We start from the raw sequence: 25,436 nt of genomic DNA on the forward strand, positions 1-25,436 counted from the left end.
ATTTTCAGGGCTGTTTTCAGGCCCTTTTTGGCTCAAAAAATGGCCAAAAATGCCCCCAAAACAGGCATGTGCACGCCAGCCAGCTGGTCTTCTGGGTTCCAGTCCTCCGGTGCGCACATGGGCACGCATGCACACAGGTTCCAGTTTGGACACTCGGTGCTGAAAACGTTTGCCATCACTTCTTTTAAGACCTGTGGACTTCAACTCCCAGAATTCCCCAGCCAGCACAGCTTGCTTGAATCGTCTACAGACTTAAAAGTTGCCAAGGTTGGACAGCCCCCCCCCCCCCGCTGTAAATCTCCTGGGCCTGGAGCACCGGTGCTAGAAGGGAGATGAAACTCACCTCCTTCATTCTCAAGGGAGCAAAGGACCTCTCTCTAACCCGCCTGCCCCCCACCCCCACCTCGGCTGCTGATGCCATGAACCGCGAGGGAAGGCAGGCAGGCAGACAGACAGACAGACACATTCGCCAGAGGTATATTGTTGCAGCCGTAGGATATCTGGCGGCTGAGGGAAGGACGGCTGGCCGCGCTCAGGCCGTTCGGTGTGCTGGAACCTGCAAGGGGACATCCTTCCCCCCAGCTCTAAAAATTTTTTTCTCCTTGCTCTCCAATCCTGACTGCAGCTTTGGATAAAGTGCATCTTCTGTGGGAAAGGGGTGGTGGAAAGGGGAGATGGGTTTTTCAAGAGAGGGGGGGGAACCTGAGCAGCTCCCGGCCTAACCCCAGAGAACAGGAGAAGAGGCGCTTAGTTTGAAACCCGCGATCCGTCGGTCCTCCTTAATCCTGACGGGCTCTGCACGGATGGAGGGGGCAACGCGGGAGACAGGCGGGGCTAGAAAAAGGCAGAAGCAGAAGAGGGGGGCAGGGGGGGCCCTTTGTCATAGCGGCCGGGGCCCGTGAAGTCCCGCCACCTCGGGGGTGAGCAGGGGGTTGTGCGTCCCCTTCGTTGACATCCAGTCGTTCAGGAACGCCTGGGTGGCCTTGCGGTGGGCCAGGCGGTGTGTGATGGAGAATCCGGCGTTTCCTTCCAGTTGGGATAAAATCACCAGGACCTGCCTGAAGGAGGGGAACCAAAACAGAGAAGAGGGGAAGGGGGGAGGGGAAAAGATGGGAGAGGGAGGTCAGAGTGTTTCTTGAGTCTGAAGAAGTAGTTAGTAATAGCAATAGCGGTTACTTATATGCCGCTTCACAGTGCTTTACAGCCCTCTCTAAGCAGTTTACAGAGTCAGCCTCTTGCCCCCAACAATCTGGCTCCTCATTTTACCCATCTCGGAAGGATGGAAGGCTGAGTCAACCTTGAACCTGGTGAAATTCGAACTGCCTAATTGCAATGCAGCTGGCAGTCAGCAGAAGTAGCCTGCAGTACTGCACTCTAACCACTGCGCCACCATGGCTACCTACCCAAAGCACCCCTAACACCCCTCGGAAAGTGTGTTCCGTTAAGAGACAGCCTGTTGTGCCTTAAAATGGCTTCTCCTGTACTGCCATAAAATGGCTTCAACTGTACAGCGCAGTGGAGTTGCCATGGTAACAGCTTCACAGAACTCCACAAGGGGACTCCCTCTGGTAAGGGGTAAAATACAACATTAGAAATTATTTTTGGTCTGGACATTTTCCCCCTATATATAAATGCCCGGGAAATGCTGGTTTATCGGCTAGTAATATATAATAAATGAAGAGTCAGTTGGACTAGTGGATAAGACACCAATCTAAAAATTGGGAGGCTGTGAGTTCTAGTCCTGCCTTAAGCACAAAGCCAGCTGACTGACTTTGAGCCGATCACTCCCTGTCAACCCTAGGAAATAGGCAACGGCAGAACACTTCTGAAAAACCTTGCCAAGGAAGCCACAGGGGTAGTCAAGGCACCGAAACCTAATTTGCAGGCTGACACACAAGGGACCAATATAGATATAACTAAGAAGTAAGATCCGTAATCAGCGATAGATAGATAGATAGATAGATAGATAGATAGATAGATAGATAGATAGATAGATAGATAGATAGATAGATAGATTAGCTGATAAGATAGAGAGATATGGATAGGTAGATAGACAGACAAATATGGATAGATGGATATTAAATAGATGGATGGATGGATGGATGGATGGATGGATACGGATAGATAGATAGATAGATAGATAGATAGATAGATAGATAGATAGATAGATAGATAGATAGATAGATAGATATGGATGAATAGATGGATGGATGGATAGATATTAGATAGATAGATAGATAGATAGATAGATAGATAGATAGATAGATAGATAGATAGAAAGATAGATAGATAGATAGATAGATAGATAGATAGATAGATAGATAGATAGATAGATATGGATGAATAGATGGATGGATGGATAGATATTAGATAGATGATAGATAGATAGATAGATAGATAGATAGATAGATAGATAGATAGATAGATAGATAGATAGATAGATAGATAGATATGGATGAATAGATGGATGGATGGATGGATAGATATTAGATAGATGATAGATAGATAGATAGATAGATAGATAGATAGATAGATAGATAGATAGATAGATAGATATAGATAGATAGATAGATATAGATAGATAAATATGGATGAATAGATGGATGGATAGATATTAGATAGATAGATAGATAGATAGATAGATAGATAGATAGATAGATAGATAGATAGATAGATAGATAGATAGATATGGATAGATAGATAGACAAATATGGAAGGATAGATGGATGGATAGATGGATAGATATTAGATAGATGGATGGATGGATGGATGGATGGATGGATGGATGGATGGATGGATAGATAGATATGAATAGGTAGATAGATAGACAAGGATGGATAGATGGATGGATAGATAGGCAGGCAGATATGGATGGATGGATGGACAGACAGACATGGATGAATAGATGGATGGATGGATAGATAAACAGACAGACGATAGGTAGGTAGATACTAGATAGATAAATCTCAAAGGCTGATCAGGGATCTTATCTCTCCTTAGTTGCACAGCTTCAGCATTTGAATGCAGATTGGATCAGCCATACCTGCCCTGCTATTTTGCATTTCTGGGCTCTCACCTGTGCAAAGGTGGCACACTGTCCTGGGTCTTCAAGCTGCCCCGAGTGGACACAACGTTGAAGCTATCTGTGCAATCACACTGGACGTGGAGATAGGACTTGGGGTGCCGATTCTCCACCACCACAATGAGACCGGCCCAGCCGTGGGTCAGGTAGTAGCAGGTCATCCCTTCACGGCCCTGTTCCAGAAAGGAAAATAATCACCAGCCTGTTTCTCTGAAGGAGTCATAGGTCAAGAGACTAAAGGTTTGGGTGAAGTTCACATCCCACCACACGGAGCCAGGAGTCTTCCGACCTTGGCGTCTTTAAGACTTGTGGACTCCAACTCCCAGAATTCCATAGTCAGCACGGCTTTCTTTCAGCACAGCTGGGGAATTCTGTGAGTTGAAGTCCACAAGTCTTAAAAGTAGCGAAGGTTGGAGACCTCAGCTCTACAGGAAACTGACAGAGGAATTCTGGGAGTTGAAGTCCACAAGTCTTAAAGTCATGAAGGTTGGAAACCCTTGCTCTAAACGAAAAAGCTGACAGGGGAATTCTGGGAGTTGAAGTCCACAGGTCTTAAAAGTTGCCAAGGTTGGACAGCTCAACTCTACAGGAAGAAGCTGACAGGGGAATTCTGGGAGTTGAAGTCCACGGGTCTTAAAATTGCCAAGGTTGGACATCTTTGACTAAGCTATGGTTAAGTGGGTAGGTTGGTCAACTGGTTACTCGATGATCCTGAAGAGAACTGAGATCTTTTTAAAATTTCTTTTCTAATCGTGTTTATGTCAATAATCAGAACCGCCAAATCCAAATCCAAAACTCTATAGTCTCTTCAAGAGGATGTCGGCTACCGACACCCACCTCATGCCGCTCGCCCTTGTGCTCCGTGAGGAGAATGATGGCATCGGCCAACGTGGTCGATTGGGCCTCAATCTGTTCGACCATCACGAGGCGGGAACCGTAGATGGCCAAGATGTAGTTGGAGACCTCGGTGGGCGGGGATTCGCTGCTAGGTGTAGGGCTGGAGCCTGAAAGAGATGGAAAAATAGAGAGATGTGGCTGGATTCAGTTGGAGGAGACAGGGCCCCATGTCAGGCTTCCAAGTAAGACCCCCAACGAAAGAAGACTCCGAGGCTTGAGGTTCCTCAAAGTCCCATTTTATTAGAGATGTCCTATTGGCACATCTGGGAAAACCCAAATCTGAAAGCTTCCAGGTTTTCCCCACCCAAACGAAAGTCCAAGCCTCTGCCCAGCACCTTCATGTCTGTCACATGGCCAATCAAGCACCATCCAACACTGGAGATGCCTCCCAATCACACCACTCCAGGTGCAGGGCAAGATGTCCTTGACTCTCTGAGAAAGGAATGTTATTTTGACTATATCTACCCCACTACATATAATTCCCCCCTCCCAATTTTCCACAGCATTAAATGTGGCAGGTCTGAAGGCCCAGTCAGGATCGAACTGTTGGCAGTCGGCAGAGTTAGCCTGCAATACTGCATTGGAAGGAAGGGAGAGAGAGAGGGAGGAAGGGCAATAGCAATAGCACTTATATACCGCTTCAGTGCTCTACAGCTCTCTCTAAGTGGTTTACAGAATCAGCCTATTGCCCCTAACAAAGGATGAAAGGATGGAAGGCTGAGTCAGTTTTAGGCAGTCAGGACTGAACTCCAGATTGTGGGCAGAGTCAGCCTGCAATAGCACATTCTAACCACTGCGCCACCAGGGCTCCTACTGCAACATCCAATCAACTATAACTATAGCAATAGCGCCTAGACTTATATACTGCTTTACAGTGCTTTACAGCCCTCCTGTAGCAGTTTACAGAGTCAGCCTCTTGCCCCCCAACAATCTGGGTCCTCATTTTACCCACCTCGGAAGGATGGAAGGCTGAGTTCAACCTTGAGATTTGAACTGCTAAATTGCAGGCAGCTGGCAGTCAGCAGAAGTACCCTGCAGTACTGCACTCTAACCACTGCGCCACCGTTGCTCTTCAAACGCTGGCATCTTTCTATTCCCTCTCAGTCCTACCCTCCAAGCAAGCCACCCACTGCTCTCACCTGGGCCCGAGGTCCCTGGCACTGGGGCAGTCCAGTGGTTGAAGGCACAGCACACCACGGCATACTCGCCCGGCTCCAGCATGATGTCACAGTTGACAAATTTCTTGACCGCTCGCTTGCTGTGGGCCATCAGGCGTCCCAGGCTTAGCTTGCTCCCGTTGATGAAGGTAGCCCGGAACACCATGATGCAGAGGTCGAGGAGATGGCTGTCCACGGTGTCTGAGCGTCTGAGGAAGGACAAGAGGTAGGGGGTGCAGCTGAGAGGCAGGGCGCTTCTTGTCCATTTAGATCAGAGTCCCTTTTGGGAGTATACTCCTAGTGTTGGGTAGGCAATATATATCTTTATACAACAACAAATGGTCGTTGTTGCTTTAAATGAGTGGATGTACTTATCAGGTGTAATTAACTTTACTATAAGAAGGAGTCAAGAGAGCTCACTCTTCCTCTCTGCTTGTCCTATGATTGATGACTTGATGACTGGAATGTAAACTGCGACTGTAAGCTATTGTTTGTTCTTTGAATTGTCTTTGGACTAATATCTACTATCACTGCTTGTGAAGCAATTATCAGTAGTAAAGCTACTTGTTTTTACTAGCAGTGTCTGAAACTCTATTCGTGTGTTTCTACTAGCAACATTCTTTCTCTCTAGCTGTACATTCTGCTGCACTACTTTCTGTCTCCCAACGGAGATACACCTAACAGTCCCCATTTGTGGCAACTTTAAGAGGAGTGGACTTCAACTCCCAGAACTCCCAAGCTTCCCAAGAGCCTGAATCAAACTCCTCGTCCTGACAAAAATCCCTTTTATTAATTGACTGTGAATTCTGCTCCTTCACATCCAGCAAAGTCTTTCAAGGGAGAATTTACAGTCACAGACCTCATCTGGCTTGAAGACCTGCCAGGCCGATCTCTGCAAAACTTGGCAAGGAATCTTGGAGAGTCATGGACCAATTAAGCGAACTAATTGTCTCCTGCAAACTCCACTCCCCTTTCGCCCCTCTTTTATTTCCTCTGGGAGGGGTCATTCACCATCTACTTGTGGCCTTACTCCCTTGTTTCTCAACTTGATTTCATTGAGGGCCACATCAGTGTTTTACTTCACCTTGGGGGCCTGGGGGGGGGCGGGATGGATGTAGCCAGGGTAGGCGTGGCCAGCTCAACGTCACTTGCCGAGGCACCGTTTTCATCTGCAATGGCCTCCTGCAACCTTCTGCCAGCAAAAACAGAGCCCAAGGGGGCTGCATACGCCCCACTGGGCTTCGTTTTTGACCGCAAAGACCGTACAACCCTCTGCCAGCAAAAATGGAGCTCGGGGAGGCCCCTGCAGCTTGCCCGGGCGCAGCACACTTGGGCTCCGTTTGCCCTGACAGAGAGGTGCAGAAGGCCGTTGAGGCACCGTGGGCTGGTTCTTCCCTGTTTCCAGAGCAGCCCTGGTGGGCCATATCTAAGCACCCCACGGCTCAAATCCCACCTGCGTTCTTAAGTTTGCCACCCCTGTGCTAGAACCTGGGTTCTTCACCCAATTGGCTTGATCTTCCGCCTCACCTGCTGCCTTCCTGGAAAAGGGCAAACTCCAAAGTTGCTCGCTCCAGCACAGTCAGTGACGTGACCGTTATGGGGCCGCTGGCCTTGTTGGGAAAAGCCGCCTGCACACGCACTTCGTGCCAGTCGGAATGAAGCTTGCAGATGTCCACGGAGTCAAAGTACCTGGCAAGAGAAACCAACCTCTCTTCACCTGGTTAAGTCGGTCGCTCTCTCTCTCAGCCCAGCCCACCTCACAGGGTGGCTGTTGCGGGGAAAATGTGAGGAGGAAGGGGTGTGGGATGTGTCCACCGCCTTGGGTTATTTGAAAAACAATAGAGGCAGAAGATAGATAGATGGACAGCCAGTCAGACAGACAGACAGATATTAGAGATATTACATAAAAGATTGTAGATATAGACAGAGCATATATGTGTCTTGATAAACATAGATAAGATATTAGAGATGATAGACAGATAGACATATGAGATATGAGATATATAGATGATAAATAGATAGATAGATAGATAGATAGATAGATAGATAGATAGATAGATAGATAGAGATAGATAGATAGATAGATAGATAGATAGATAGATAGATAGATACCGTAGATAGATAGATAGATGGATGGATGGATGGATGGATGGATGGATGGATGGATGGATGGATGGATGATTAGATATAGAGATAGATATACAAACATACATATAGAGATATGTAGCAGATAGATAGATAGATAGATAGATAGATAGATAGATAGATAGATAGATAGATAGATAGATAGATAGATAGATAGATAGATAGATAGATAGATAGATAGATAGATACCGTAGATAGATGGATGGATGGATGGATGGATGGATGATTAGATATAGAGATAGATATACAAACATACATATAGAGATATGTAGCAGATAGATAGATGATAGATAGATAGATAGATAGATAGATAGATAGATAGATAGATAGATGATAGATAGATATTAGAGATGATAGATATTTGAGATATGAGATAGATAGATAGATAGATAGATAGATATTAGAGATGATAGATGATAGACATTTAGATGATAGATAGATAGATAGATAGATAGATAGATAGATAGATAGATAGATAGATAGCTGTAGATAGGTAGGTAGATAGAAAGTGTGTGTGTGTGTGTGTGTGTGCGCGCGCGCGCACGTGCGAGCATGCAGATTGCCATACAGACCCAGGAGCCATTTCTATCTTCTGATCTTAAAATCTATGACCTGACAATCCCACAGCTGAACTCAAGCAACCCAAGGGCTCTGGGAGGCAGCTGGCTCCCCCTGGGAAATACCTGATGAAGTCATTGTATTCCATCCAGAAGACCCCATCGCTGCTCCCGTGGGGCATCAGCTCGTGACGCAAATGGGAGGGCCAGTGGGGCCATTCATCGGACCAGCTGCCATTCCAAGAGAAGCGGCCCCAGGGATTACGAAGTCGCAGCAGTCTGAAAGGGATTGAGGGAGGGGGGGAAATAGAGAAAGATGGGTTACTCAGGTCTTACTCTGAGCTAAGAGTAAGGTATAAGCTCTTCACTGTAGGAGAAGAGCAGACGGACCTGGGAGAGCGGAGTCAAATGTGTCATCAGCCTAGAATCATTACGTTTCTACCAACGGTCCAAGCCCAATCCTTTAGTTTTAGAAAAGTTTTTTTTTTAATTTTCATATAAATAACCACATTTCACCTTAACAGACACTGTTTAACAATAGCAAGAGCACTCAGATTTATATACTGCTTTACAGTGCTTTACAGCCCTATCTAAGTGGTTTACAAAGTCAACCTATGCCCCCCCACCAACAATCTGGGTCCTCATTTTACCCACCCCGGAAGGATGGAAGGCTGAGTCAATCTTGAGCCAGTCAGGATCAAACTCCAGACTGCGGGCAGAGTCAGCCTGCAATACCACATTCTAACGGGGCTCCTCATGCAACATCCAATCAACTACAGCAATAGCAAATGCACTTAGACTTATATACTGCTTCACAGTGCTTTTACAGTCCCCTCTAAGCAGTTTACAAAGTTAGCCTCTTGCCCCCAATGAGCTGGGTCCTCATTTTACCCTCCTTGGAAGGAGGGAAGGCCGAGTCAAGGGCAATAGCACTTAGACTTATATACCGCTTCACGGTGCTCTCCAGCCCTCTCTAAGCAGTTTACAGAGTCAGCATATTTCCCCCAACAACCTTGGAAGGACAGAAGGCTGGGTCAACCTGGAGCCCGGTGAGATTCGAACTGCCAAACTTCTAGACTGAAAATGGTTCAATCTATACACTCTTAATTTTAAAGCAAGCAAGTTGTCTGTGAGGAATATAATTCTAACGGCTGGGTTGGCAATATATAAATCATGTAACAATGTTATACCTGTTTCTTTAAATCATACTGTAAAATGTGATTGGTTGCTGTTTTCCTCAATCGGCCATAAGAGGGAGCCAGAATGACTGTTAGTTTCATTAGATGCTGGGCTGATCTGATCTGAGTGTTTTGGAAGCTGGCTGTTAGAAAGTGCCGTGAGCTATCGTACGTTTTGCAACTGCTAGCAAACTTTGAGTACTGAACTGATTATATGATATTGGACTATGTTATTTGGATTATCCCTTAACTGAAAGACATTGATGACTGACTGTCTTATCCGTGTATGACTTGGGCTGTTTGATGGACTCTGATACCTCTATTTTCCACAAAAGTAAAAGCCTATTTAAACTGCAGTGTCTCTGTATGCTGGTTTGTGTGTTCTCCAACACAACTCTCACAACACTTCTCTGAACGCACTCACTCTCCCAATGGGGAGTTTACTTAACATTGTCCATGAGCAAAGTGGCCATGATCACCAGCGTAGCCATGTTTACCTGCGTCCTTGCACGTCTCGTACATCCAATATGGAGTACGCATGTCGTGGGCGAAGACCCATGCTTTCGTAGGCCGCATCATCCACCTTCATGTTGCCTCCTCCGCAGGATGCTCCCATGAGGAAGCTGAAGAGTAACAGAAATGGGAATAAAATAGGGGGACAGTACGAGAGAAAGAAAAAAGGGAAAAAGGACAAAGATTTAGGGTTAGGGTTAGGGCTAGGCTAACCCTAACCCTAACCCTAACCCTAACCCTGCCCATCTCCAGTTGGGTGGACTTCAAATCCCACAGTTCCACAGCCTATCTTGGCCCCTGCTAAGAATTCTGGGAGTTAAAGTCCACCTGGAAGGTACCAGGACTGGGTGTGGCTTTCAGTCTTAGTTGAAAGTTTGGTGTCCCCCAAGGTGCTTTCTTAAAAGGCAACTGGACTTTTATTTTATTTTTTGCATGAAGAAGTTTCGCTTCTCATCCAAGAAGCTTCATCGGTTTCGCTTCTTGTCCACAAAGCTTCTTTAGTCAGAAGTGAAGACGCTTCTTGGATGAGAAGCGAAACGCCTTCAAGGAAAAAACAAAGAAAGTCCAGTTGACCTCTGAAAAAGGATCGTTGGGACAACCATGACCTGGATGGCTGAGAATCCCCATAGAACTGGAAGTTAGGTATTCATCCTCTTCATTTTCCAGAAATATATTACAATTGTCATGTTTCTTCATGGTTTACTAGAAAATAAAAGCTGACAAGGATCACAGAGGCATTTCCTGCTTCCCTGATCCTTGAAGGTTACGCAACAAATATTGTGACTGTTTCTTAGTGTTCTGACCGAGGCTTCCCAAGAGCAGGAAGCAAACCCCTTGTCCCAACAAAAAACCCTTGTATCAATTTACTGTGATTTTTTCTCATTCACATCCAGCAAAGTTTTTCAAGGGAGGATTTACAGTCACAGACCTTCTCTGGCTTGGAGAGCTGCCAGGCCGATCTCTGCAGAACTTGGCAAGGAGTCTCGAAGAGTCCTGAACCAATGAAGCGAACTAATTGTCTCCTGCAAACTCCCCTCCCCTTTCGCTCCTCTTTTATTCCCTATGGGAGGGGCCATTCATCGTCTACCTGTGGCCTTACTCCCAAGTCGACCCCTGTTCTTTAGCTGTTCCCTTCGTCTGGCAACTCTGTGCATGCGCACACTGGGAACAGGCTCCAGCTGTTCTTCTGCCTCACTGATGTCTGATGGAAGCTGATTACTGGCATACGGCCCTGGCCCCCTCTCTGCCTCTGACACAAAGCCCTCATCAGAGCCTTCCCCAGACTACAGGACTGTCCCAGGTTCCTCCCCAAACTCCTCTCTGTCCAAATCTGCTGCCAGCTCCATTGGCCATGGCAGGCCACAACACTTAGGACTACTCCACACATGGGGCAAAAGGTGTTGATGAAATCCTATAGTAGATTGCCCCAATTCCAACTGGGGTGGAGGAAGAGGTACCATTTTTGGAGAACATACTTTCCCTTGGGAGAAATCATTGTGATGTCGACACAAGGGTCTAGTCCAGTGATGGCAAATCTTTTTGGCCAAACCAGAACATGCATGCTCGCCGGAGTGCCAAAAACTCAAAGAACAGCTAGCTGGCGCGTGCATGCCTGTTTTTTGGGGGCCGTTTTGGGGGCTGTTTGTAGGCCATTTTTCAGGCAAAAAATATTTTTGAGCCAAAAAAAACCTCATGTTTTTTGGGCCAAAGAAAACATCTATAAACCAGCCTGAAAATGACCTGGGAAATGGCCTGGAAACGGCCTTTAAAATGGCCTGTTTTTCCTAGATTGTTTTAGACTGTTATTAAATGTTTACTCGCTAACAATTAATTAACCATAAATAATAACAATGATATGATAATGGATACAGCGTAACGATATATACATGCATTGACAATTTAGTAAAAGAAATTTGGATAAAAACTGTAAATTGTGACTTGGGAAAAAGACCTATAAATTTTATTAACAAATTTTCATTTAGATTTTGTTATAAAGGTGTAAGGTTTTTTTTGGGGGGGGGGATGCCCTGATGAGAGGAGATGGGGCATAAATAGTAAATTATTTTTAGCCAATTATAATAACAACAGGGAAATGTTAATGGTCATTGTTTAACAATATATACATGCTATGGTATTGGCTAAAATAACTTAGATATAAATATTAGTCAGTGAGTTGGGGGAAAAACAGCGCGGGGGAAAGGTTTAAAAATGCTATCTATTGACTTTTACTTAAAAGATGCTATAAAGGTGTAATGTTATTGGAGGATTTTCTGAAATAGCTAATGAATGCCATTATGTGGCTGTGTCTCTAAGTGTTGTGGCCCAGCAGGAGCCATTGGAGCTGCCACCAGACTCCGATAGTGAGGGGCCCTATGAGTCGGCTCTGGAGGATGTGGAGGACCCTGGACAGGGTTCCTACTCTGAGCAGGGCGCAGAGAGGCTGGTTGGCCACCAGGAGGCACCTGAGCCTTGGACCAGTGGGGAGGAGACAAGGGAGAGTGATCCGGACACCAGCAGTGAGTTGTTCCTGAATGCCCGAAGAGCTAATAGGCATCAGGAACAGTTGCACAGTTTCAGGAGGTAATTGCACTCAGCTGGTGGTCATTAGGCTCCTCTCCAGACTATAAAAGGACTGCTTGTGCACACGCCCCTCTTGCAGAAGTCAACGCAGGAGCTAATGTTGGAGAACATTATTGTGAGCTTGGCAGGCTGGATTGCTGCCATGGCCTATCTATGCTGGATTGCTGCCCAAGCTTGTCTGTGCCGGTTTTCTACCAAGGACCTTTCTGTCTGTTAATTAAATGCCATAACTTATCTTTGTCTTGGTGTGGGGTGAGGGGGGTGATCAGAACATTTAAGTATGAATGATTTGAGGTAAAAGCATGTTCAAATAATTGTAGTCAAATGAGAATTGTGGTACATTGATAGTAAGATATACAAAGATTTTTGACTTAAAAGTGTATAATCTAATATGAACTATAAGTAATGACTGTGGAAGAAATGCACGAAAGTTATCTGCAACCAATTGACACACTTTCTACAAGATGTAATGAAGGATGATCCTTTTTCTGTGTTTTTGTTTAATTAAAATAAAATAAAAATTTCAAAAAAAAATGGTCTGTTTTTTGGCCATTTTTCAAGCCATTTTCAGGTCGTTTTTCAATGCTTCGGCTCCTGCCAAGGCCTGCAGAAACTAGAAGAGCAGCTGGGGATGGCACCTGTGCCCACCGAGAGGGCTCTGTGTCTCATAGGTTCGCCATCACGGGTCTAATCAGTGGAAATAGGTTTTCCTTTTGAAGGGACACCCAAGGGAAAGAGTCCATCCTGCACTCCCTGACCCGGGTGGTGAACCACAGGTAGTCCTTGACTTACAACAGCTCATTCCCAAGTTGCAACGGCACTGGGGAAAAAATAGTTAACTTAGGATCATTTTTCCACACTTAACAACCGTTGTAGCATTTCCCCCACGGTCCCGGGATCAAAATTCGGATGGCTTGGCTACTGGCCCGTATGGATGATGTCATCCTCATTTGGGATTTCCTGACCAGCAAAGTCCATGGGGAAGAAGCCGGATTCACCTCACAACCGTGGGGTGACTAACGTAACGATGGTAGCGATTCACTTAATGACGGCGAGGAGAAAAGATCGTAAAGCGGGGTGAAATTCCCTTCACAAGCTGTCTCGCTTAGCTGGAAAAAAATTCCGGGCTCAAAACTGTGGTCGTTAAGTCGAGGACTACCTGTGCTTCAATTCGGGATGCAAGAGGACTAGGTCGGAAAGGGGAGGGCGTGGGATTCTCTCGGGCTCCCCTCCTGATACGAGCTTTGTCCTCCTCCTCCTCCAACCTCAAAAGGGAAGCCCCCTCCCTCCTGCCTTCTCTTACCCAGCCTCCTTAGAACTCAGCATTTTGGCCCAGATGAGATCAGTGTCAATGGCCTCCTCGCGGGGGTTAGTGGAGCTGACCTGCAGCATCAAGCTCTCGCAGGGAGCGCCGGTCAGCGTAGCCAGGCCTTCGATGGCGCGCCCTGCTTGGAGGGCGAAGTATGAGCCGTGGAGCTTGGCCAAGGCCTTCTCAATCAGAGCCACCCATAGCTGTTTCCTCTGAGCCTGGGGGAGGAAAGGAAGACAAGACATCGCGTTGAATATATATACATGTGACAACCGACAGATTTTGTTCTGATCTAGGTGTCCCGAGAAAGCATAAATCACAATCTTAGTCCCCCAAACCCTCTTTTATTTAGACGGCTGTGAATTACGGTCATTCACAGCTTGTAATGATTCACAAACAGCCTGTGAAGAGTCTGACAGATGTCTGCTCGAGTTGCCGCAGTCTTTCAGGGTAATGTTAATAAGCGCCCACCTTTACCTCCCTTGAAAGGCTGCCAGAGACCAAATTGCCAATTAGTTTTGCAAGGCCAAGCGTAGCACAGAGCCAAATGGAACTTCTCAGAGCTTGAACCGACCAGATGAACTAATTGCTTCCTGCAAAGGCTCACGTCCGTTTGCTCCTCTTTTACGTCTTATGGGCGGGGCCAAGCCTTACTCCCGAATCGTCCCCTTTTAAAAAAAATTGTTTTTCTCTGATGGCAGCTCTGCGCATGTGCACACTGGGAACAGGCTCCCACTATTCCTCTGCCTCGCTGATGTCAGACTCTGGAGGCAGCACATAACTACCAGATGGCCCTTGGCCCCCTCTCTGCCTCCAACACAGAGCCCTCGTCAGAGCCTTCCCCAGACGCCAGGACTGGCCCATGTTCCTCCCCAACTTCCTCACTGTCTGACTCTGCTGCCAGCTCCACCACTGGCCTGGGGGGGTGGGGGTGGCAAGGAAGAAAGGAAGACAAGATAGGCAGATTGAAGAAACAGCTATTCTTCTCTATCTGTGCAACAAGTTGGGAAGTTTCCTCCAAGAATCCCGAGCAGGACATTTCTCCACAATCCCAAAGGTGTGTTTTCTTCTTTTTTCCCCCAATTTTTTATTTTATCAATTTCATATATACATTCACAATTATATGATCTCATAACTGTTATTAATAATATGTATTTATAACAATTTTTTCCCTACAGTTGACAATATACTTGAAAATTGCTTTCTTACCATCCCATAGATCCATCTTATCTTACAACGGTCCTACTTCTTCTTCCCTCCCTCCCTCTTTCCTTCCCTCGTTTCTTCTCTCCTACTCTCCTTCCTTCCCTCCTTCCTTCCCTCCCTTCTTCCCCCTTCCCTCCCTCCTTTCTTCTCTCCTTCTCTCCTTCCCTCCTTCCTTCCCTCCTTCCTTCCTTCCCTCCTTCTCTCCTTCCTTAGGTGTGTTTTCATTTTTTCATTTTTCAAAAGGCAACTGGACTTTCTTGTTTTTCGTTGAAGATCTTTCACTTCTCACCCAACAAGCTTCTCCATCTTTGACTTCAATTCTGATTTTGAAAGACAGCAAAGTCCATATTTTGGACCAAGAGGACCGCTGGTTTGAAAGAAAGCTGGGTCAAAGATGCCCTTTAGGTCAAAATTGAACAGCCCTCTCCCAACAGAGGAGGAGGGATACGGTACCATCTATCTAAAGTCAGAAAGGACTACAACACAATCCTTTCAGCAGTTCCAAGAAGAGCCTTGCACACCCATTTGCACTATTCAGGTGACCCTGAGGACACAGACAAACCTCCAATCGGCCTCAACGACTCTCTAAAAGGATGCAAATTGTTGGGAGTATACTCCTAGTGTTGGGTAGGCAATATAGATTCATATACAATAACAAATGGTCGATGTTGCTTTAAATGGGTGAATGTACTTATCAGTTGCAATTAACTTTACAATCAGCTGTAATTAACTTTGCAATAAGAGGGAGTCAGGAAAGCTCACTCTCTCTCTCTCTCTGCTTGTCCTATGCTTGATAACTACTTGCTCACTTGATGACTGGAACGTGAACTGCGACTGTAAGCAATTGTTTGTTCCTTGAATTGTGTTTGGACAAATATCTACTATCACTGCTTGTGAAGCTATTAGTAGTAGTAAAGCTACTTGTTTTTACTAGCAGTGTCTGGGACTCTATTCGTGTGTTTCTTCTACTAGTAACGTTCCTTCTCTCTAGCTGTACATTCCGCTGTGCTACTTTCTGTCTCCCAACGGAGATACCCCTAATAGAAATGACCAGCTATCCGCAAGGAATATCAATCCTTCCATTCCCCACCATCCAATCAGAGCTGAAGAAGCTTCTTGGATGAGAAGTGAAACCTCTTCAAAGAAAAAACAAGAACGTCCAGTTGCCTCCTGAAAAAGCACCTTTGGGACAACCATGACCTGGATGACGGAGAATCCTTAGGGATGTTTAGCTATATAATTTGGGATGAACAGCCTTTGAATGGCATGGGAGTAGGAATGGATTTCCAGGGTGAAAATTGCAGACTACAAGAAACAGGAGCACTAACTCAGATGACCCCCGAGGACACAGGTAAACCTCCAAGTGCTTCAATGACCCTCTACAAGGATGCAAATGATCGGCTGTCGGCAAGGAGTATAAATTCTCCCACTCCCCACAATCCAGTCAGAGCTGAAGAAGCTTCTTGGATGAGAAGCGAAACGTCTTCAAAAGAAGAAAACAAGAAAGTCCAGTTGCCTCCTGAAAATAAAAAGCACCTTTGGGGACAACCGTGACCTGGATGACCGAGAATCTCCATAAACATTTCTCAGCTCCCATTTTACCCCAAGAGTCATACAGCTTCCAAGCAGCCTCTTTTCCCCCAATTCATGGCACCCACCTGGGAGAAGAGGAGATAGCCACACTCATCGCAGGGCAGCATGTCATCCACCAGCACGGTGGTCCAGGTGCCATCTTTGCATAGCCGGACTTGGTAAGCCCCCTCGGGGCACATGGTCCGCGTGATCATGACCCTTTCCACCAACTCGGGCCGCTCCGCTAGCACTGCCAGCGCACTCAGGAACCTGAAAGAGACAGGCATCTGATGAAGACCCCTAACTGCGAGGAATAAACTCATGAGAATGCACCTGGGGTGGGGGGGCTGCCCACACTCCATCAAGCTGATGGACTTCTCAACCGTGACTACATTTAAGGCATGTAGACTTCAACTCCCAGAGTTCCCTAGCTGCTCTGACCTAGGCATCCCAAGAGCACAAAGCCGATCTCCTTGTCATGATAAAACCACTTTTGTTTAAAGGGAATTCCTCTCCAGCAAAGTCCCGGCCAACAGACTTTCGTGAGATTTCACAACTACAGACCTTGATCAGGCTTGGAGAGCTGCCAGGCCGATATCTTCCAAACTCCACGCTGTAGCAGCAATTACTTAGCAAGGAGCCAGGAACAGATCTTCACCCTAATGAATGGAACTAATTGTCTCCTGCAAACTCCACTCCCCTTTCGCTCCTCTTTATTCTCTATGGGAGGGGCCATTCACCGTCCACCTGTGCCTTTACTCCCAAGTCGGCCCTTGTTCTTTAGATGTTCCCTTCTCCTGGCAGCTCTGCTCATGTGCACACTGGGAACAGGCTCCAGCTGTTCTTCTGCCCCACTGATCTCCAACTCCGAAGGCAGCTGATAACTGTTGGATGACCCTTTCCCCCTCTTTGCCTCCAGGACAGAGCCCTCCTCAGAGCCTTCCCCAGACTCCAGGACTGGCCCAGGTTCCTCCCCAACCTCCTCACTGTCCAAATCTGCTGCCAGATCCGCTGGCCGGTCACAGTAATAGCTAGCCGATCCTGGTCATGTGATTCATCTTAAGACCATTGAGTGGTCTCAATGCAATGTCAGGTGAAAGAGAAGGTCCACCTTGGGAGAACCGATGTACAAGTAGTCCTCACCTTATGACCATAACATAGCCCAACATTTCTGTGGCTAAGTGAGACATTTATTACACTGAGTTTCATCCCGTTTTACGACCTTCCTCGCCACGGTTGTTAAGCGAATCATTGCAATTAAGCTAGTAACACCGTTGTTAAGGGAGACCAGTTTGTTCGTTGACTTTGCTTGTCAGCAGGGTCATAAAAGATGATCACTTGACCCTGCAACCGTCATAAGTATGAGTTCGTGGCCAAGGTTCTGAATGTTGATCGCGTGACCCTGGAGATGCTGCAACGGTCGTAAGTATGAAAAACGGTCCTGAATTACTTTTTTCAGTGCTGTTGGAACTCTAAACAGTCACTCAATGTAAATCAAGGACTACCTGTATTTTGTCATAACAACCTGGCTCTCCTCCATTTCTGTCTCTTGCTGGCTGTGGCTGTGTTTTACTTAATACACGTAGTCCTTGACTTACAACGGTCCGTTTAGTGACTCTTCAAAGTTACAACAGCATTGAAAAAAATGGGGCAAAACTCACTGAGCATAAATTTTGGGTCCAATGGTGATGAAATTAATCAACGCAGCTGTTAAGCTAGTAGCACGCTCATTAAGGGAATCTGGCTTCAGTTCATCTCGACTCGGCCTCTCACAAGTGTTCAAAAGGGGATCACAGGACGCTGAGACCGTCATAAATAGGACATAAAGTGGACAACCATTTAAATAGGAGCCAGCCGTGTGCAGCAGCTGTCAAAAAAGCCAACACAGTTCTAGGCTGCATCAACAGAGGGATAGAATCAAGATCATGTGAAGGGTTAATGCCACTTTATAAGGCCTTGGTAAGGCCACACTTGGAATCCTGCATCCAGTTTTGGTTGCCACAGTATAAAAAAGATGTGGAGACTCTAAAAAGAGTGCAGAGAAGAGCAACAAAGATGATTAGAGGACTCGGGGATAAAACATATGAAGAACGGTTGCAGGAACTGGGTATGTCTAGTTTAATGAAAAGAAGGACTAGGGGAGACACGATAGCAGTCTTCCAATATCACAGGGGTTGCCACAAAGAAGAGGGAGTCAAACTATTCTCCAAAGCACCTGAGGGCAGGACAAGAAGCAATGGGTGGAAACTAATCAAGGAGAGAAGCAACTTAGAACTGGGGAGAAATTTCCTGGTAGTTAGAACAATTAATCAGTGGAACAGCTTTCCTCCAGAAGTTGTGAATGCCCCAACACTGGAAGTCTTTAAGAAGAGGTTGGAGAACCATTTGTCTGAAGTGGTGTAGGGTTTCCTACCTAGGCAGGGGGTTGGACTAGAAGACCTCCAAGGTCCCTTCCAGCTCTGCTATTGTATTGTATTGTATTAAATGCAAATGTGAACCAGTTGCCAAGCATCTGAATTGTGATCACTGAAAAGGGTTACTTGCATCGTTCAGGTTTCGGTGGCAAAGCGGCATACAAGTCTCATCAGGGAGACACGAGGGCAACCTCTGTCTATAGCAGGGGGTGTCAAAACCCGTGGCCTGCAGCCCGGATGCGTCACACGCTGGCCACGCCCAGCGAAGTGGCGGGAAGAAGTTATGATACGTCACGTGACAACGTGTCTTCGCGAGTTTGACGCCTCTGGTCTACAGTCTTTTCTTCTTCCTCTTTCAGCAGGTGGCAGCACCTGACCAACCTTGAGTGGACCGAAAGGGTCAAAAGCAATGAGCCCCTTGGAAGAGCAACCTTCCAGGAACATCAAGAAGGTGGGGGGGGGGGATGGATGAAATCAATCCTGGAAGGAGGGAAGGGCAAATTTCAATAGATCCGTTTGTCATCGGCACTACCGGTGGGATTGTGCAAGCCACAGAAAACAAAGGGCGAAGGGAAGCTGCAAGTGGGCCTCAACTTACTACCACCACTCACCCAGTGGTGGGTTGGGTACGCCCCGGTATGGGCGTACCAGTGCCTGCTCGAAGCACCAGAACGGTACACTGCTCCGGAGGGCCCACCCGCCTGCCCGTCATCCTTAGCTGTTTTTAAACTCTTTGGCGCTTCTGCACACGCGCACAGCACGTACAGCGCCTGCGCGACACTCCGCCGAGCAGCCGGAGTGTCGTGGAGGTGTCACTGGAGGGTAGGATGCATGCACGCGTTCATGTGGAGGACGCTGGGCCCCGTTGCAACCATACCAGTTGCAACGGGATCCGTAACCCACCACTGCACTGACCCCAACGATTCAGTTGCTAAGCGAGAGTGGTGCGGTGGCCAAGAGGTGGAGCTCTCGCCTCGCCGTCAGGAGGCAGGGAGGGATGCTAGTGTGTGTGTGGCACGTGGGTACATGTAAGTAATACAACAGGCCCATCTGCTTTTGGTTCTCTTACCAACAGTTTCCCAGGAGTCCCTGCAGGATATCTGAAGGTCGGGGTGTCCGGAAAACTGACCACTTGACCGACCGGTCTTTGAAGATATTGCAGTTGATTTCGTGAGGCCTCAGCCACTGTTTGACTCGCTGCTGGACGCTGTCTCCTTCGGGAAAGCCAACCGACTTTGGGCCGGGGGGAAAGCTGTCATCCACGAAGTTCACCTTGTTCTGCAGGTACAAAGTTTAAGAAGTCACAAGGCAATTCCTGGATGGAGACGGAAGTTCTACATAAATAAGAAGCTGAGAGGCAAGCGGACATTTGTGAGACCCCACCAGTTCTTCCCTTTCCCAGATACCTCTCTGTCAAGTTTCCAAAGGATGCCCTAATTAATTTACAAGCCTCGAGACAAAGTTCAAAAGAAATCCATTCATTTATTAGGAGCAACATTTTGGCATGTTCTTCTGCGGAGCCGAAACTGATTTCTGGATAATGGTGTCTGAACTTTTACCCCTGTGTCTCCCCTGCCCTCAGTCTGGGTCATAAATCACATCCACCAACGAGGTGCTGCAGCAGGCTGTGAACTTTGCGCCTCACGCGCCTGCTGTAAAAATCTGAGATCCGACTCGGGTTGAAGGTATGCATGGAATTCACATGGAGGTGTTTCAAACTTCAGTCTCCTATATTGTAAAATATTTTTATGAATTCTCATCAATTTTATTTTTTTTGCATCTGTTCCAGATGCCTGTTTGCTCTCTTGGCTGCTCTTTCCCTGGGTATTAATTTTACTGCACTTTTATATCAAATGTTCTGGATTTTTTGGCACACCAATCTACGAGCTTTATCATGCTCATCCTCTTTTAACGACCCCATAATCCCTTGCAAGGTGGAGTCTGGGCAACTGAATGGAGCTGAATGCTTACTGCCCTGATGCCCTTCCTGTTGCCGATGCGGAGTTTTTTTCCCCAGCTGATATATTCTCAGTGTGCCCAGAGAGAGAAATATCTGCTTCTTCCTAGGATCAAACTCACAGCCTCCTGATTGAGCTTTATAAAAGTAAAGGTTCCCCTCGCACATATGTGCTAGTCGTTCCTGACTCTAGGGGGCGGTGCTCAACCCCGTTTCAAAGCTAAAGAGCCAGCGCTGTCCGAAGAAGTCTCCGTGGTCATGCGGCCGGCATGACTAAATGCCGAAGGCGCACGGAGCGCTGTTACCTTCCTACCAAAGGTGGTTCCTATTTTTCTACTTGCATTTTTATATGCTTTCGAACTGCTAGTTTGGCAGAAGCTGGGGTTTAGCCACTGAGCCACCCTCAGTATGAGCTTTATACTGAAACATAATGGACTTTTTTTAGTCACTTAGGACTTGCAATAAATGTGTCAGTGCTACTGTGTTGTTGTTGCTTTTTCAGCTCCTACTTTTTCTTTCTGGTCCTGTTTAGATATTTATCTCACTGTTTTATTTTGCGTTTTTGCGCTAAACATCTGTTTTGAGTTACTGTCTGCTTTATTTATTCACTGATTATCGTTTTAACCTACTGTTTTAAACCACAATCGTTACGTTAATTGTAAACAGCTCGGAGAGCTCTTTTAATGAGAATTGGTGTAAATTAGATTAAAGTTGTTCTGTTGAAATTAAAAACGGAGCAATCCTTTAAACGACTAATGATAGCTCTGACCCCATTTCCGGGTGCTATTCTTAATGGAAGAGAGGCAAAGAAAATCACCTTCGATGATCAGGGGCCTAGAAATCAGGTCTTTGAAGCAATTGGAGTATGTTTAGTCTTGAGAAAAAGATCACCAAAGGATATACGATGACGTTTTTTTCAAGTCCTTGAAAGACACGAGCCGTACAACAAGCACAAAACCGGTTTTCTCTCATGCAGTGTGCAGGACGCTGGTTGAGCTCTGGGAGGCTTAACGGTTGAAAGGGACCTTGGAGGTCTTCTAATCCAACCCCTTGCTCAAGCAGGAATCCCTAGACCTGTGCATGAACATGCGAAACATCCCCCCCCCCCCGCAGTGGTGGGTTTCAAAAATTGTTCGAACCTACTCTGTGGGTGTGGCCTCCTTTGTGGGAGTGGCTTGCCACCCATGTGATCGGATGGGAGTGGCTTGCCGCCCATGTGACCGGATATGAAGATGCTGAGGACACTTGTCAGAACCACCTTAAATTACCTCCCACACGGCACTGGCATGCATAAGAATAGGATGTAAACTTGTTTTTTAAAAGGCATCTTTGGTTTGCGTCAAAACAACTTCAACACACGCAATGTTCTGATTGCACCACAAACGCAGTAGTCATCCTTACCTTTCACAGAGGCCCTGAGTTTTATAAATAGGAGCATGACAGTGTAGAATAATCATATTCAAGGACCAGTGGTGGGTTTCAAAAATTTTTGGAACCTCTTCTGTAGGTGTAGCCTGCTTTCCGGGTCCACTGGTGGAACCTCTTCTAACCAGTTCGGTAGATTTGATGAACCGGTTCTACCGAATAGGTGCGAACTGGTAGGAACCTAACTCTGCCCCCCTGCCACATTTTGGGCCTAGTGGAAGCAAAAACGGGCTGTTGGGAGAAGGGTGCACATAAAATCCTCTTATCTTCAATACCAGTTTGCTTTGCTCGCCTGTGGCACTTCTGCGCATGCGCACAGCACCCGCAGGTGGGCAGGTGGATGGAACCTCCCGAAACTGCCACTATCAGTTCACCCAAACTGGGGCAAACTGGCAGAGTACCACTTCTGCTGCAGCCTGTCAGGCCTGCAGTCATATTCCTTTTAGGATTTTCGGCCTGCCACATTCTCTCTCTTATTTTCTATGCTGTTTCATTAGTGGGGTAATTGGGAGTGGGGAATAGTAAGGAGCAGAATGTGTTGCTGTCAAAATAAAACATTCCTTTCTAGAAGCCCAAGGTCATCTTTTGTCTCCGCACCTCTGCACCTGACCGGAACTAGATGGGTGGAAATGCCGGCGTGGCAGAGGAAGATTGGACCATGTGATGGACTTGTGGGTGTGGGGGCAAGGTCTTGAACTTTCAACTGGGTAGGAAACCCAGGAAACTTTCAGATTTGGGTTTTCCACAGATGTACCAACATGTCTCTCTTATTAAATTGGAACTTTGATGAAAGTTATGTCTTGAACTCTGATTTAATTCTGGATGATACTTGGAACACTGATACAGCCTCCTGGGACCAAAAATGGGCCGCAGGAGGGGGAGAACAGCACTCCCCCAGGCTCCCCGCCACGTGCATAAAACACCCCCCCCTGCCCATACACGCACGTCTCCCGCATGTGTTCTACCCACACATGTTCTTGGTGGTTCTGCTTCATCAATACAAATGAATCCTTTTTCCAATCAGCCTCCAGCCTCCATTTTGTTCTCTCGGCTTGGAACCGAAGCAGATGGATATTTCAGAACCACCAAGCAGCTGACCAGTGGTGGGTTCCAGCCAGTACGCCCTGGTATGGGCGTACCCGGTGGCAGTTGGGAGCAGTAGTCACCATACCGGAATGGTGTTTTGGTGGGCCCACTGGCCCGCCCGCATTCCTTACCTGCTTTTAAGCCAACTGGGCCATTCGCGCACGCATGAGCAACCTTCACCTAGCAGCTGGGTGTGCATGCATGCGTAGTGCATGTGCCCGAGGTGGACCTCCGGCCCCATCACAGTGTGCCAGTTGGGATCTGGAAACCCTCCCCCCACTGCAGCTGACCCCATGGAGTTGAGAATGAGGGGTTTTTATACCTTCTCCTGGGCTTTTCACTTGAGCTTCCTGTTCCTGTGTAAGAACATGTAATTCTTTTGGTTGTTGACAGATTCCTATGGTTGCCATATACAAATCCTACGAATTTGTCTGAGCTAAGTTTGGTTGAAGTTTGGGCTGATGCAATGAAGGGAGTTTTGGGGCATTTCCTGTTGAGGCTGAGGGCTTAACAAGTCCTCAAGTCTTAAAGTTGCCAAGGTTGGGAGACCCGTGGATTAGGAGACCTCCAAGGTCCCTTCCAGCCGTATGATTCTATAACTCTACCAATGCCTGGATAACCACCATTTTCCTCTCCCTGCGCTGCACCGCACCGCAAAGGCAGGGGGGAAATCTCTTTCAGGCAGTACAAAGAATCAACCCGAAAATGCCAACTCCGTCATTCAGCTAGCAAAGAAAACACCCCATGCGAGGACCACCCGTTCTTCGCCAGCGTCAGCTCCTTCTGAAGCTGGACAGATAGTATTTTTTTCCCTCTCTCTCCCACACAGACATCGCTTGATGTGGCTTCATTTGCCAGAGGCAATCGGAGAACTAAAACAGCCCTTGATCATTAAAGCTTCTGTACGGTTAGTTATTAATAAGTCTGGGATCTGGCGTCTCCCAAAACAGTCGGGGACTGGCAGGCAGGCGAGCTCTGAAAAGCTACGTTTGGCAGAGACGGAGAGAGAGACATGAAACATCTATCTCAGGGATGGCTCAACTTTTTGGTGACGGGGGCCCAAAGTGCGCCCGTGCAAATGCACATGCGTGCACGCGAAACACAAAAATGCAATGCAAATTCCCCCGTGCATGTGCGGCCATCCCCCACGCATACATCCCGCCCCCCCCTTTGCCCATTTTTTACTTCCAGGTTGGAGCAGGAGGCTTTCCAGACCCAAAATGGGGCACATGGGGAGGGCGCGTGCCCCCACCCCCACCCCCGGGCTCTGTTTTGGCTTCTAGGTTGGTGCAGGAGGCCTTCCAGGCCCAAAATGCAATGTGAGGGCCCACCACACATGCGCCCCACCCCACATGCACAGACGGCAGAGACCCAAAGTCAGCTGGCTGGAGGGAGGTGAGTGCTCATGCACGGTGAAGCTGGGCTGTGGCGACTGCTGGCATGTCCGCAGAGAGGGCTCTGCATGCCACACGTAACATAGTTTTGCCATCACAGATCTATCCAGATTTATTTACAGGCCCCAAAGCACTGTGGGTATGAAACAAAAGAATATGGGAGTCCTTTTTCAGCCAGGTGTTTGGGATCATTTTTTGGGGGGGGGGGGGAGCCTGCAGGGAGGGGGGGGGCATGCTATGTGGCCAAGTTGAGAATCCAGGTAATCCTCGGCTTACGACCACAATCGTGCCCCCATTTTTTGTTGCTAAGTGAGGCATTGGTTAAGTGGGTCTGGCCCAGGGGGTGGGTTCCTGCCAGTTCTAACCTCTTCTATAGAAGAGGTTCCACAAATCTACAGTGCCATTTAGAACCGGTTCCAACTCCCTCCCCCCCACCCGTCCGCACATCATCAAGATGAAGAGCGAGAGGAGGAATTCTGGGAGTTGAAGTCCACAAGTCTTAAAGCTGTCAAGTTTGAACACCCCTGGGGTTTCTTCTAAAGGGTTAGGGGTGCAAGGGTCTTGTAACTTGACAGCTTTAAGACTTGCACTCTTCAATGCCAGAGTGCCTGAGCCAACATGACTGGAGGAGGAATTCTGGGAGTTGAAGTCCACAAGTCTTAAAGCTGTCAACTTTGAACATCTCTGGGTTTTTTTTTCTAAAGGGTTAGGGGTGCAAGGGTCTTGTAACGTGACAGCTTTAAGACTTGCGTGCTTCAAATGCCAGAGTTTCTGAGCCCACGTTTTGGTTGCTAAGCAAGAGCATTGTTAAGTGAGTTTCACCACATTTTACAAGTTGGCCATGCCCACCCGGTCACATGATGCCAAGCTACTCCTACTCGGTCACATGGCTGGCAAGCCACTCCCACAAAGCAGGCCACACCTACAGAAGAGGTTCTAAAAAAATTTGAAACCCACCACTGGT

General features: G+C 47.2%; 1 protein-coding gene across 2 annotated transcripts in view; it reads right to left on the reverse strand.

Moving 5' to 3' along the window:
- Positions 1-338: 338 nt before the first annotated feature.
- Positions 339-25,436, reverse strand: part of CAPN15 (calpain 15) — a 129,981-nt gene continuing 104,883 nt past the window's right edge. For both annotated transcript variants that reach the window (XM_087728557.1, XM_087728556.1), the window contains 10 exons: positions 19,680-19,888; positions 16,283-16,466; positions 13,413-13,636; positions 9,514-9,639; positions 7,965-8,117; positions 6,664-6,825; positions 5,119-5,345; positions 3,920-4,086; positions 3,077-3,255; positions 339-1,058 (listed from right to left, as the gene is read on the reverse strand). In XM_087728557.1, the coding sequence (XP_087584683.1) occupies positions 881-1,058; positions 3,077-3,255; positions 3,920-4,086; positions 5,119-5,345; positions 6,664-6,825; positions 7,965-8,117; positions 9,514-9,639; positions 13,413-13,636; positions 16,283-16,466; positions 19,680-19,888 (1,809 nt within the window). In that variant the 3' untranslated portion in view covers positions 339-880. The remainder of the gene's footprint in view (positions 1,059-3,076; positions 3,256-3,919; positions 4,087-5,118; positions 5,346-6,663; positions 6,826-7,964; positions 8,118-9,513; positions 9,640-13,412; positions 13,637-16,282; positions 16,467-19,679; positions 19,889-25,436) is intronic.

This window comes from Thamnophis sirtalis, unplaced genomic scaffold (assembly GCF_051295495.1).
Source record: "Thamnophis sirtalis isolate CommonGarterSnake01/CBP01778 unplaced genomic scaffold, rThaSir2_p1.2 scaffold_14, whole genome shotgun sequence".
NCBI classification, from domain to species: Eukaryota; Metazoa; Chordata; class Lepidosauria; order Squamata; family Natricidae; genus Thamnophis; species Thamnophis sirtalis.